At 38.6% G+C, this 13,893-nt stretch overlaps 2 protein-coding genes across 2 annotated transcripts; both read right to left on the bottom strand.

The window, feature by feature from the left end:
• Nucleotides 1-2,974: 2,974 nt before the first annotated feature.
• On the bottom strand, nucleotides 2,975-4,222 carry LOC116162520 (retinol-binding protein pinta-like). Its single transcript, XM_031476153.1, has 6 exons — nucleotides 4,008-4,222; nucleotides 3,801-3,957; nucleotides 3,501-3,750; nucleotides 3,342-3,452; nucleotides 3,195-3,297; nucleotides 2,975-3,151 (listed from the first exon to the last, which is right to left on the bottom strand). Exons 1-6 carry the CDS (start codon nucleotides 4,120-4,122, stop codon nucleotides 2,994-2,996), a joined length of 894 nt encoding a protein of 297 aa, XP_031332013.1. The 5' UTR covers nucleotides 4,123-4,222; the 3' UTR covers nucleotides 2,975-2,993.
• Nucleotides 4,223-10,193: 5,971 nt separating this feature from the next.
• On the bottom strand, nucleotides 10,194-11,498 carry LOC116162519 (alpha-tocopherol transfer protein-like). Its single transcript, XM_031476152.1, has 6 exons — nucleotides 11,261-11,498; nucleotides 11,061-11,217; nucleotides 10,760-11,012; nucleotides 10,602-10,712; nucleotides 10,455-10,557; nucleotides 10,194-10,407 (listed from the first exon to the last, which is right to left on the bottom strand). The coding sequence occupies exons 1-6, from the start codon at nucleotides 11,373-11,375 to the stop codon at nucleotides 10,250-10,252; spliced, it is 897 nt and encodes a 298-aa protein (XP_031332012.1). The 5' UTR covers nucleotides 11,376-11,498; the 3' UTR covers nucleotides 10,194-10,249.
• Between the last annotated feature and the right edge of the window lie 2,395 nt (nucleotides 11,499-13,893).

Here is a 13,893-nt window from a genome sequence, read left to right as displayed (position 1 = left end):
GCCCTGAATCCTCTTGAATCTTCCACACCGAATTTTCTATACTGGGTCGTGTCTCCTGAGTTATAAGTCCTGATTCCTAAATCAGATTCGTAAATTTTGAAATCTCGATCGCAAATTTTGGAGTCTGAATTCGAAATTTCCGCTTGAGTTTTGAGAACTTTGGGTCTTGAATCCTAAATTCACACACAAACGGATCCGCGGAATTTTAAATTCGGCGGCACCTTGAGCCATGCTTTCGGAATACTGAAATCCCGAGCAGTTCCAAGTCATTAATCCTTAATCCTGAATTGTCTGGAATCTTGAATTGTGAACTCTGGATTCCGTACCTTTTGAGTCTTGAGCCCACTTAATTCTTAACTTGTAAATCCTGAACCATGACTTTATCATGATTATGTCTCAAGGTCTGAAGAGCTTCTAAGCGTCGGGGGAGACCTTAGGGTCTGGATAGAAAACTCACAGTTCAGGATTTAAGACTCAAGCTTCGCGAGACAAAATTTAAGAGTATTCAGTGAGGAGGATTCAGGATTCTACATGTAAAAGGATACAGGATTTAGAATGCACAATTCAAGACTTATCTCAGGATGAACGCCTGAGGACTTGAGACTCTTGGATCATCAAAATTCAGAGCTCAGGAGTTCAAAATTGAATTCAAAAGAATTCAGGGCCCAAGGCTGGGAATTCAAGGCTTAATAGGATTCACAATTCAGGACGTTCCAACGTTCAGGATTTATAATTCGAGACTTAATTGGGAGGATAGACCCATGGCTCTGGATAGAAAACTCACAGTTCAGGATTTAGACCTCTAGCTTCGCGAGACAAAAATTTAGGAGTATTCAGTGAGGAGGATTCAGGATTCTACATGTAAGAGGATACAGGATTTAGAATGCACGATTCAAGACTTAACTCAGGATTAACGCCTGAGGACTTGAGACCCTTAGATTATCAGAATTCAAGGCTCAGGAGTTGAAAATTAAATTTAAAGAATTCAGGACCCAAGGCTCGGAATTCAAGGTTTAATAGGATTCATAATTCAAGAGGTTCCAACGTTCACGAGTTATAATTCGAGACTTAATTGGGAGGATAGACCCACGGCTCTGGATAGAAAACTCACAGTTCAGGATCTAGGACTCAAGCTTGGCGAGACAAAATTTAAGTGTATTCAGTGAGGAGGATTCAGGATTCTACATGTAAGAGAATACATGATTTAGAATGCACGATTCAAGACTTAACTCAGGATTAACGCCTGAGGACTTGAGACTCTTGGATCATCAGAATTCAAAGCTCAGGAGTTGAAAATTAAATTTAAAGAATTCAGGACCCAAGGCTCGGAATTCAAGGTTTAATAGGATTCATAATTCAAGAGGTTCCAACGTTCACGAGTTATAATTCGAGACTTAATTGGGAGGATAGACCCACGGCTCTGGATAGAAAACTCACAGTTCAGGATCTAGGACTCAAGCTTGGCGAGACAAAATTTAAGTGTATTCAGTGAGGAGGATTCAGGATTCTACATGTAAGAGAATACATGATTTAGAATGCACGATTCAAGACTTAACTCAGGATTAACGCCTGAGGACTTGAGACTCTTGGATCATCAGAATTCAAAGCTCAGGAGTTGAAAATTAAATTTAAAGAATTCAGGACCCAAGGCTCGGAATTCAAGGTTTAATAGGATTCACAATTCAGGAGGTTCCAACGTTCACGAGTTATAATTCGAGACTTAACTGGGAGGATCCAAGCCATGGCTCTGGACAGAAAACTCACAGTTCAGGATTCGGGACTCAAGCTTCGCGAGACAAAATTTAAGTCCTGTTGAACCTTGAATTCTGAATCCGCCTGAGCCTTGAACCGCAAGCTGTGAATCCTGTATCCGCTTGAGTGTTAAGTCACGGGTTTTTCATTCACTAGAACTTTTGATCCTAAACACTGAACTGTCTAATTAGGATCATGAGTCATTACTCGTAACTCCTGAATCCTATTGAGTCTCGTTTCCTAAGTCTTATATCTACGTAATTTACAATTTGCGTCCCAAGTCGTGAATCCTTAATCCTGAACACTCTTGGAGCTTGAATCGTGTATTCTGAATCCCATGTCCTCTCTCCTTTTCTGAGTGCCGAGCCCTGAATCCTCTTGAATCTTCCATACCGAATTTTCAGTACAGGGTCATGTTTTCTGAGTTTATAAGTCCTGATTCCTAAATCTTGAATTCTCGACCGTCAATTTTGGAATCCGAATTCGAAATTTCCGTTTGAGTTTTGAGAACTTTGGATCCTGAATTCTAAATTCACACAAAAACGGATCCGCTGAATTTTAAATCCGGCGGCATCCCGAGCAGTTACAAGCCATTAATCCTTAAACCTGAATTGTGTTGAATCTTGAATTGTGCACTCTGAATTCCGTACCTTTTTGAGTCTTGAACCCACTTAAATCTTAACTTGTAAATCCATGACTTTATGTCTCAAGGTCTGAAGAGTTTCGACCTTAGGGTCTCTTGTGGTTTTGCGATTGATACCTGGAAACCTTAGGGTTCTTGAAGCTTTTGAAATCCTTGCAGACCTTGATGCTTTTGAGTTGCTAAATTTTTAGACACTTCCGAACTCTCCTTGAGATCCTTGAGATCTGGGATCTTGAATATTGGATCTGGATGTTGTGAGACCTTATGATCTTGAGACCTTGTTATTTAATTTGCCAAAGTTCTTGAGTTCCTAGTGAATCTTAGAGGTACTGAGATCTTTTGACCATGAAAAACTTTCTGATCGATTTACTGAAGGACTTATGGTAAATGAGGTCCCTTCTGAGGATATTTGTCAAAGAATTCCGAACACAATTCCGTAGGGATTCTTCAAATCACCAGAGAATGTAGCTTCAGAAGGTCATTATAAGATTTCTTAAGAAACCTTTTAGGAAGTTCTTCCCTGGGGAAACCTTGAGACCCTTCTAGAAGGTTTGCTTAAACAAGGTACTTAAAACCAAACAATTGACGACGCCTTTATTTAATCAATATCGAGCTTTTTGAACGATCCATCCGTACCGATTCCCAAATCTTCATCCATATAAGACGGTCGGGAGTCGCGAAAATCTTCTTTTGAAACAAAACCCTCTTCTTCTACAAAAAAGTCCGCATACTCAGTGTACAATTTGTGCATGTTTTCTAAAAACTGGAATGATCTACTGTGGATAATGGTAAGGCTCACCGTGCAACTCCTTGGTGGTGGGGCCTTTGCCTCCTACGTCAGCGGGGAGTGATTCTAGCGGTAGAAACTTGGACAAAGCCTCGTAAGAGTCGTGGAAGTGCAACTGAAATTGTGAGATTAGAAATCTGGCCGCTAGTGAGCGTGTACCAAATCCGCGAGCTCCTTCTTCATGAAAGGCTTGAACAGGGGCATGATCAGGTTAATCAATCCTGCCTTGACAATGAAGTGGAGAGCTTTGAGACGCACAGGCAGCGCCCCCTATACGTCGGAAGTTATCAAACTATAGACACAACTGTTGGACGTCACCTGCAAGTACAACATAATCCTTCTCGTCGCCGTAATTTCAATCTTTAAAGCGTGCCCCATGCTAACATCACTCATGTCTGCGACCAGCATAAAATCATCGAGCGAACCCTTTCTCGCCATCTCCAACATTATGCACATGTCCAGCACCTTAAACTCCGCCTTCGAGCAAAAGTTATCGACGGTCAAGTCCATCAGCTTGTAGAAAACAATATTGCAATTCTGTCGAGTTTTCGGGAAAAAGGTGCATAGCCTGCAACAGCCCTTTAGTATCGAGGGAGAAGTGGAAGGGAAGCATAGTACGAGACGCCCATGTGGGTCCTCACGCTGGGATCGTTCGGATTGCGATTCGCGAAGAAATCGGGCCACGCGCCTCTGTAGGTCAAGAACTTTTCAATAGTGGTCTTGGTCTGCTCCAAGCTCCAATGGCAGCTGTGGAGAAATACGGCCAACTTTAAATCTGAAAGCAACCCATCAGAATTGTCACCAACTTTGGGGCGTACCCCTAACCGGATACTGGCGGAAGGTGCGGTTGCTTCTGAATCCATTCTTGGAGAGATTTCAGGTCGCTCTCGTGCAAATCTTTATTCTTCCGGTACTCGTCTTCGACGTTTGCGAACTGCATTGTGCAGACTGTACCTTCAGAGGTTGCTATTCAGGTGGGTATCTCGTGTGAGACTAGGAAACTTCGCAATATGGCCTCGACCACAGTTTGCTTCACGTTCCTTGGCATATATGGTGAAATATGAGATTGAAAATCACCAACACTGCGTGGGTAAATGAATAATTAAATTGATAGGAACATGGAAATCGTATTTGCACACTTAAAAACCTATCCTCGAAAACATTCTCATGAATTTGTTTACGGTTTAATTATTCCATTTCACATCACATTTACCTAGGTATTATTTTTGTGAAGGACGATGATACAGACACATTAATATTGACGGAAGAAGAAAGATCTTCCTTCTCAAAAATTCTTAAGACTATAACCGGAAGATATCACCTAAAAACCCTCCCTCTATTGGCATTTAAGGAAATACTCTAAAGTAACTTTTATATACTTTTTTGAAATGAACAAATGATTTTGAAGAGATTCTGAAGAAATTTTGAAAAGATTTTGCTGGGATGATTTTGAAGAGTCTTTGAAGAGACTTTGAAGGGTCTTTTAAGAGATTTTAAAGGGATATTGATGAGATTTCGACCAAATTTTGTCGATGTTTTGAAAAGATATTGCAGATTTTTAAGAAATTTTGAAGATATATTGCTGAGATTTTGAAGAGATTTGGAAGAGATTTTAAAGACACACTGCAGAGATTTTGAAGAAAGTTTGAAGAGATCTTAACCAGATCTTGAAGGGGCCTTGAAGATACTTAGAAGACATTTTGAAGAACTTTTAAAGATACTTCGAAGAGACTTCGAAGCCACTTTAAAACGGCTTTAAAGGGAGTTTGGAGATTTTTTGAAGAGATTTAGAAAAGATTTCGAAGGGATTCTGAAGAGATTTTGACAACATTTTGAAGAGATCTTGAAGAAATTTAAAAGAGATTTTAAAGAAACCTCGAAGGGACTTTGAAGAGCATTTGAAGAGATTTTGAGGAGACTTTGAAGGGTTTTTGAAGAGCCTTTAAAGATACTTTGAAGAGACTTCGACGCCACTTTAAAACGACATTAATGAGATTTTGAAGATTTTTGAAGAGATTTAGAAGAGATTCTGAAGAGATTTTGACAAAATTTTGAAGAGATCTTGAAGAAATTTAAAAGAGCTTTTAAAGAAACACGATTTTGAGGAAACTGATGAAAATTTGGACACTTTCAGCCACTTTAAAAGTACCTTTAAGAGATTTTTAAGAGATTCTGAAGAGCTTTGGAAGATACATACTTTGAAGAGACTTCGAAGCAACTTTAAATAGAGTTTTAAGAGCTTTTGAAATTCTGCAGAAGTGATTTAGAAGAGGTTTTGAAGAGATTCTGAAGAGATTTTAATAAAATTTTGAGGAGATCTTGAAGATGCTTCAAAGAGACCTTGAAGAAATTTAAAAGAGATTTTAAAGGAACCTCGAAGGAACTTTGAAGGTCCTTTGAAGAGATTTTGAGGAGATTTTGAAGAAAATTTAGAGAAAATTTAAAGAAAACTCTAAAGAGATTGTGAATGTACTTTGCAGAAACTTCGAAGCCACTTTAAAGGGACCTTTATGAGATTTTTAAGATATTTTGAAGAGTTTGGAGCGGTTTTGAAGAGACTTCGAAGCAACTTTAAATAGAGTTTTAATGGAGCCTTTGAGGAGATTCTGCAGATATTTTGATAGATTTTTAAGAGAATTTGAAGGGGCTGTGACGAGATTTTTAAGAAATGATGAAGAGATTGTGAAGAAATTTAGAAAAGATATCGCTGATATTTTGAAGGGATTTTGAAGACATTTTGAAATGATTTTGTAGAGATTTTGAAGAGATTTTGAACTGTTTTTGAAGAGACTTTGTAGAAATTTGAAGAGCCTTTAAAGATACTTTAAAGAGACTTCGAAGCAACTTTAACACGACTTTAAAGAGATTTTGTAGATTTTTTGAATAGATTTAGAATAGATTCTGAAGAGATTTTGATAAAATTTTGAAGAGATCTTGAAGATACTTTAAAGACATCTTGAAGAATTTTAACAGAGATTTTCAAGAATCGTCGAAGGAACTTTGAAGGGCCTTTGAAGAGATTTTGTGGAGACTTTGAAGAAATTTTGGAGCAAATTTAAAGAAAACTAAAGAGATTGTGAATATACTTCGAAGCCACTTTAAAGGGATCTTTACAAAATTTTTAAGAGATTCTGAAGAGTTTGGAGCGATTTTGAAGAGATTCTGAAAAGCTTTGGAAGATACATACCTTGAAGAGACTACAAGGAAACTTTAAATAGAGTTTTAAGTGCTTTTGAAGAGATTCTGCAGAGATTTTGAAGAAGAAATTTTGAAAGGATTTTGATGATATTTTCAAGAGATGTCAAGGAGATTTTGAAGAGATTTTGAAAAGATTGTGAAGAGATTTTGAAGAGACCTTGAAGAGACTTTGAAGAGATTTTGAAGCGATTTGGAAGAGATTATGAAGGGATTTAGAAAAGATACTGCTGATATTTTGAGGAATCTTGAAGACATTTTGAAGTGATTTTGTAGAGACTTTGAAGGGTTTACGAAGAGACTTTGAAGAAATTTCGAATACCCTTTAAATATACTTTGAAGAGACTTCGAAGCAACTTTAAATAGAGTTTTAAGAGCTTTTGAGGAGATCTGCAGAGATCTTGAAAAAATGTTGAGAGATTTTTAAGAGATTTTGAAGAGATTGTGAAGAGATTTGGCCGAGATTTAGAAGAAATTTTGGAGAAATTTCGAATAGATTCTGTAGGGATTTTGAAGAAAAAATTATGAAAGGATTGTAATCAAACTTTGAAGAGATTTTAAAGAGATTTTGAAGAGACGTTGAAGATATTTTGAAGAGATTTTGAAGTGATTTTGAAGAGATCGGTAAAGTGGAAAAAGGTTCTTTACAAGTTTCTGACCAGATTTTTAAGAAATTTGGAAGACTTTGAAGGGTTTTTGAAGAAATTTTAAAGAGCCTTTAAAGATATTTTGAAGAGACTTCGAAGCCACTTTACCACGGCTTGAAAGAGATTTAGAAGATTTTTTGAAGAGATTTAGAAGAGATTTTGATAAAATTTTGAAGGGATCTTGAAGATACTTCAAAGAGATCTTGATGAAATTTAACAGAGATTTTAAAGAAAACTCGAAGGGATTTTGAAGGGCTTTTGAAGAGACTTTAAAGACAATTCGGTGAAAATATAAAGAAAAATCTAAAGAGATTGGGAATATACTTTGCAGAAACTTCGAAGCCACTTTAAAAAGACCTTTATGAAATTTTTAAGATATTTTGAAGAGTTTGGAGCGGTTTTGAAGAGACTTTGAAGCAACTTTAAATAGAGTTTTAATGGAGAATTTGAGGATATTCTGCAGATATTTTGAAAATATTTTGATAGATTTTTAAGAGAATTTGAAGAGGCTTTGACGAGAGATTTAGGAAATGTTGAAGAGATTGTGAAGAAATTTAGAAAAGATACTGCTGATATTTTGAAGACATTTTGAAATGATTTTGTAGAAATTTTGAAGAGATTTTGAACTGTTTTTGAAGAGACTTTGTAGAAATTGTGGAAGAGACTTTGTAGAAATTGTAAAGAGCCTTTAAAGATACTTTAAAGAGACTTCGAAGCAACTTTAACACGACTTTAAAGAGATTTTGAAGATTTTTTGAATAGATTTAGAATAGATTCTGAAGAGATTTTGATAAAATTTTGAAAAGATCTTGAAGATACTTGAAAGAGATCTTGAAGAATTTTAACAGAGAATCGTCGAAGGAACTTTGAAGGGCCTTTGAAGAGATTTTGTGGAGACTGAAGAAAATTTGGAGATAATTTAAAGAAACCTCTTAAGAGATTGTGAATATACTTTGCAGAAACTTCGAAGCCACTTTAAAGGGAACTTTATGAGATAGTTAAGAGATTCTGGAGAATTTGAAGCGGTTTTGAAGAGAATTTGAAGAGATTCTGAAGATCTTTGGAAGGTACACACTTTGAAGAGACTTCGAAACAACTTTAAATAGAGTTTTAAGAGCTTTTGAGGAGATTCTGCAGAGATTTTTAGAGATTTTTAAGAGATTTTGAAGAGACTGACTAGATTTTGAAGAAGTTTTGAAGAAATTGTGAAGAGATTCAGAAAAGATTTTGAAGTGATTTTGTGAAGGTTTTGAAGAGCCTTTGAAGAAATTTTGAAAAGCCTTTAAAGATACTTTAGAGAGATTTCAAGGCAACTTTAACGCGCCTTGATTTTGAAGACATTTGGCCGAGATTTAGAAGAAATTTTGGAGAGATTCTGAATAGATTCAGAAGAGATTTTGAAGAAGAAATTTTGAAGCGATTTTAAAAAGATTTTGAAGAGATCTTGAAGAGATTTTGAAGAGATCGTTAAAGGTGGGAAAAAGGTTCTTTACAAGTTCCTTAAGGTATACTGTAAGGAACTCCCTCGCTGTTCTTTGGGAGTCTCTGGAGGAGGTTTTGGAGGGAATCCTTCAAAGAGCTTTTAAATAAAAGTATCGTCATGAAAGTCGAAGATTCTCGTAAAGAGTATCCTGAGGAATCTCCTGAGGAATATCTTGCAGGACTTTTCGAAACTAATTTCCCAATGAGTTACTTAATGGATTTCCTGAAACAAAACCCCCATAGAGACAAAGATCTCATAGTTACGACCCTTCTAAGGTTTTCCTAAGAACCTTTCAAAAGGTCTTCGAAAGAATTTTTCCAGTACCCTTTAGAAGTGTCTCTTAGTGTTTTCTAGAAAAAGGTCCCATAGAGACATGGAGAGCACCTAGGGAAGTATCATGAAGAATTTCAGTTTCGTAAGAGTCGCTATGTCCTAGGCCTGTATACAGTGTGAACAGTTCTTCAAAACAACTTTTTGTAAAAGCTGGTTGAAATTAGAGAATACCCTCTTTGACCATGCAGAAGTACGCCACTGACCACAAATTTAAAGTGCGTAGATTGGTGTTACATTTGCTTCTTAAAAAAAAAGCGACTCTAAAAATATATTCAGTGCTCCAGACTAAACTTTCACCCTGTATATTATTTTACAAGGAAGATGCTTCTTGCGGGAATCACTTGAAGTTCCTCTCCAAAATGTTTTCGGAAGATCTGTACAAAAAAACCTTCCACAGATTCCCTGTAACCCAGAGGAATTTTTTAAGAATTGTCCGTTAGGAGAGGCTCCTTAGCGAGGCAGAAGAGGAATCTTGAGTAGATCTCATAAAGAAAAAGACTCTTTTGGAGCCGTCTTTAAATATGCCTTGATTCATTCTAAGGATTTCATAAGGGTTGCAAAGGGAACAACCAGGGTTTAGCTCGGGGCAGCCTGAGAAGAAGCTTAGAGGTTCTGGAGCACCCGAAGTTACGTTTGCGAGTGCACCACGAACCTATGGGCAAGTCGCTAAGGAGGGGACGTGGACATCACTGAGTCTTCTAAGTCGAGGTGCATTATGGCTGCATTGAGTGCAGTTGTTGACGAAATGGAGGAGGGGGGGGGGGCTTTCATCGGGGTAGCATGGTTCCTCTGGAATCCGCAGGGTGCCATTGTGGCCGAATGTGAGGACCAGTAGAACACAGACTGGTTGCAGAGGACGTTTAGAGGCACGTCCCTAGGGTAACCAAGGAGATTGATGTGTTATACGGGCTCCTAGATGGCACTGCCACGCTCTTGATGCGTTTTTCCGCAGGGAGGAGCCTGCTAGGGTCCTTCTAGCACTTGGTGTCGATGAGGAATCGTATTGGGCACTCCAGCGGTAGAAGTTGCAACCGTACGTGGGGTTTCGTATGTCACATTTTTGACGATAGTGGGTGCCCCAGGACACAGGGAGCAGTGGAACAACTCAGATTGCCAGTTCCTCAAACCTGGGGGTCTCGTGTGGTTTACAGACGCGTATGGCGATCGAAATAGCGGACGAGCTGGCTCCTGAAAGCAGTGGTGGAGCCTTAGCCTACACTAGGAATTTCCCCCTAGGAAGTTCCCCCTAGGAATCTCTTGGGGCTTATTGTTAATAGCTTTTGAAAAGCCCTTGGATTTTCTTAAACAAGTACCTAAAAGGATCTTTCATTAAAGAAGCTACTGAAGAGCCCCCTTGATGAAAATATTTATGATTTCAAGGAAGAAGTACAGTTCATGTAATATTTATTTTAATCCAAGTCGAGTCTCTTGAATGATCCACCTATACCGATTCCTAAATCTTGATCCATATACGACGGCCGACAGTCACGCAGCGATTCATTGGAGATGAAGCTTTCCTGTTCCACGAAAAAGTCCGCATTTTCAATGAACGTCTTTTGCATGTTTTCTAAAAGTGAGGTGATCGAAATGTGGATGGTAACGGAACATGCTCACCGTGCAGCTCCCGGGTGGTGGGACCTTGGCCACCTACATCGGCGGGGAGAACTTCTCGTGGTATAAGCTTGAACAAGGATTCGTAGGAGTCATGGAAGTGTAACTGAAATCGGAAGGTCAGAGATGGCGCACGGAGGAAAAACTTACCAAGCTCGTGAGCTCCTTTTTCATGAAGGGTTTAACCATCGACATGAGCACGTTGCTAATTGCTGACATGGTTATGAGATGGACACCTCTAAGTCGGACAGGGAGCGCCTCCTAAACGTGATCAATTAGCGCTCGTGGAGGAGACGCATTACAACGACCTGCATGTACATCATCATCCTCTTAGTTGCTAAGATGTCCGTTTTGAAAGTGTGCGCCATGGTTGAAGTGCTCATATCGCAGATGATCACGTAACCGTCAAATGTGCCTTTCTGCATTAACTCCAAAGTCACGCACATGTCGAAGATCTTCTGCGTGTCCCTCACCGTAAACTTATCGACATCGCTGTCCATCAGCCTATGGAAGACAATTTTGTAGTTCTCCGCCGTGGTACTGGGAAGAAAAGAGGCGAGCCTACAACATCTTCGGTAATTAAGGTGAGAGGGAAGTGGACCGCCTTACGTCACTTTCATATCGGCTCTCACTTTGGGATCGTTTGGATTTCGATTGGCGAAGAAATCGGGCCACGCCCCTCTATAGGTCAGGAATTTTTCGATGGTGGTCTTCGCCTGCTCCATGCTCCAGTAGCAGCTATGGAGAAAAAGCGCCAACTGTAGATCTGGAAGGAATACATCAGGATGTGCACTAACTTTGGGCCCTACCGGACACTGGAGGCAGATGCGGTTGCTTTTGGACCCATGCTTGAAGGGATTTCACGTCGTCCACGTGCAAATTCTTGTTTTTCCGATACTCGTCTTCCACACTCGCCAGCTTCATTTTAACTGCCTTAGAAAATGATGTTCAAGGTAGTTACTGGTGATATGCAACGGATGAACCTTGTACGCCTATTTCACAACAAGTCATGCATTATAGATATCAGTATCTCACCAACAAAATTTCCCAACGCTATTGAGACACAAACTAAGCGTTGCTTAGCAAAAGCGAACCATAGAAACCCACCTTACTTAAACTTGAGGTCATCAATGGAAAAGTTGTATAGCTTCGAAGGAGTGGGAGGGGTTCAGGAAAATGGATTTTCTGAATGGCACTTCGTGTATTAGGAGCTGAAACACCTTCTCGCACATTATAACCTCCTGATAAAAACTTTCAAATATTTTGTGGGTGATAGGAAAACTCCTCAACCATTATGTTCTCCTGGTAGCCTGACAAAATTTTACAAGAATTTTCTGATTGGCACTTCGTGTATTAGGAGCTGAAACACCTCCTCGCACATTATAACCTCCTGATACCAAATTGGAAAAGATTTAAAACGAAATTTGGCTTCGAAATATTTTTGTGGGTGATGGGAAAAGACCTCCTCAACCATTATGTTCTCCTGGTAGCCAGACAAAATTTTACAAGAATTTTCTGATTGGCACTTCGTGTATTAGGAGCTGAAACACCTCCTCGCACATTATAACCTCCTGATACCAAATTGGAAAAGATTTAAAACGAAATTTGGCTTCGAAATATTTTTGTAGGTGATGAGAAAAGACCTCCTCGACTATTATGTTCTCCTGGTAGCCAGACAAAATTTTACAAGAATTTTCTGATTGGCACTTCGTGTATTAGGAGCTGAAACACTTCCTCGCCCATTATAACCTCCTGATACCAACTTGGAAAAGAGTGAAAACGAAATTTGGCTTTGAAATACTTTTGTGAGTGATAGGAAAAGAGCTCCTCAACCATTATGTTCTCCTGGTAGCCAGACAAAATTTTACAAGAATTTTTTAATTGGCACTTCGTGTATTAGGAGCTGAAACACCTCCTCGCACATTATAAGTTCCTGATACCAAGTTGGAAAAGATTTAAAACGAAATTTGGCTTTGAAATATTATTTTGTTGGTGATAGGAAAAGAGCTACTCAACCATTATGTTGTCCTGGTAGCCAGACAAATTTTTACAAGAATTTTCTGAATGGCACGTCGTGTATTAGGAGCTGAAACACCTCCTCGGACATTAAAAACTCCTAATACCAAATTGGAAAAGATTTAAAACGAAATTTGTTTTTGAAATATTTTTGTTGGTGATAGAAAAAGAACTCCTCAACTATTATGTTCTCATGGTAGCCAGTCAAAATTTTACAAGAATTTTCTGATTGGCACTTCGTGTATTAGGTGCTGAACCACCTCCTCGAACATTATAATCTCCTGATATCAAATTGGAAAAGATTTAAAGGAAATTTGGCTTTGAAATATTTTTGTGGGTGATGGGAAACGACCTCCTGAACCATTATGTTCTCCTGGTAGCCAGACAAAATTTTACAAGAATTTCCTGATTGGCACTACGTGTATTAGGACCTGAAACACCTCCTCGCACATTATAACCTCCTGATAGCAAATTGGAAAAGATTCAAAACGGAATTTGACTGAAATATTTTTGGGGGTAATAGGAAAAGACCACCTCAACCATTATGTTCTCCTGGTAGCCAGACAAAATTTTACAAGGATTTTCTGATTGGCACTTCGTGTATTACGAGCTGAAACACCTTCTCGCACATTATAACCTCCTGATAGCAAATTGGAACAGATTTAAAACGAAATTTGACTGTGAAATATTTTTGTGGGTAATGGGAAAAGACCACCTCAACCATTATGTTTTCCTGGTATCCAGACAAAATTTTACAAAAATGTTCTGGACTGGCTACCAGGAGAACATGATGGTTGAGGATGTATTTTCCCATCACAAACAAAAACTTTCCAACTCTATATTTCGCTGTATACTTTTACAAATTATGTATCAGGAGAATATGACGTGCGAGGTGGATGTTTCTGCTCCTAATACACGAAGTATCTGTTAGAAAAATCTTGTAAAATGCGCCTGGCTACCAGGAGAACATATGGTTGTGGAGGTCTTTTCCCATGACACTTAATCATCTTTCAACGCCAGATTTCTTTTTAAATTTTTACATGTTTTGTATCAGGGGAATGTAATGTGCAAGGAGGTGTTTCTGCTCCTAATACATGGACTATCAGTTAGAAAATTCTTGTAAAGTTTGTTTGGCTACCAGGAGAACATGATGGTTGAGAAGGCCTTTTCCCATCACTCACAAAAACATTTCAAAGCCAAATTTCGCCTTAACTTTTACAAATTTTGTATCAGGAGATAATGTGCGGGTAGGTGTTTCCACTCCTAACACACGAAATTTTTATAAAATTTGTCTGGCTAGCAGGAGAACATGATGGTTGAGGAGGTTTTTCCCATCACCCACAAACAACTGTCAACGTCAGAATTCGTTTTAACTGTTTACAAATTTTGTATCAGGGGAGCATAATGTGCGAGGAGGTTTAACTCC

Source organism: Photinus pyralis, unplaced genomic scaffold (assembly GCF_008802855.1).
Source record: "Photinus pyralis isolate 1611_PpyrPB1 unplaced genomic scaffold, Ppyr1.3 Ppyr1.4_LG10, whole genome shotgun sequence".
Lineage (NCBI taxonomy): Eukaryota > Metazoa > Arthropoda > Insecta > Coleoptera > Lampyridae > Photinus > Photinus pyralis.
This window is presented reverse-complemented; position numbering and strand designations above follow the sequence as displayed.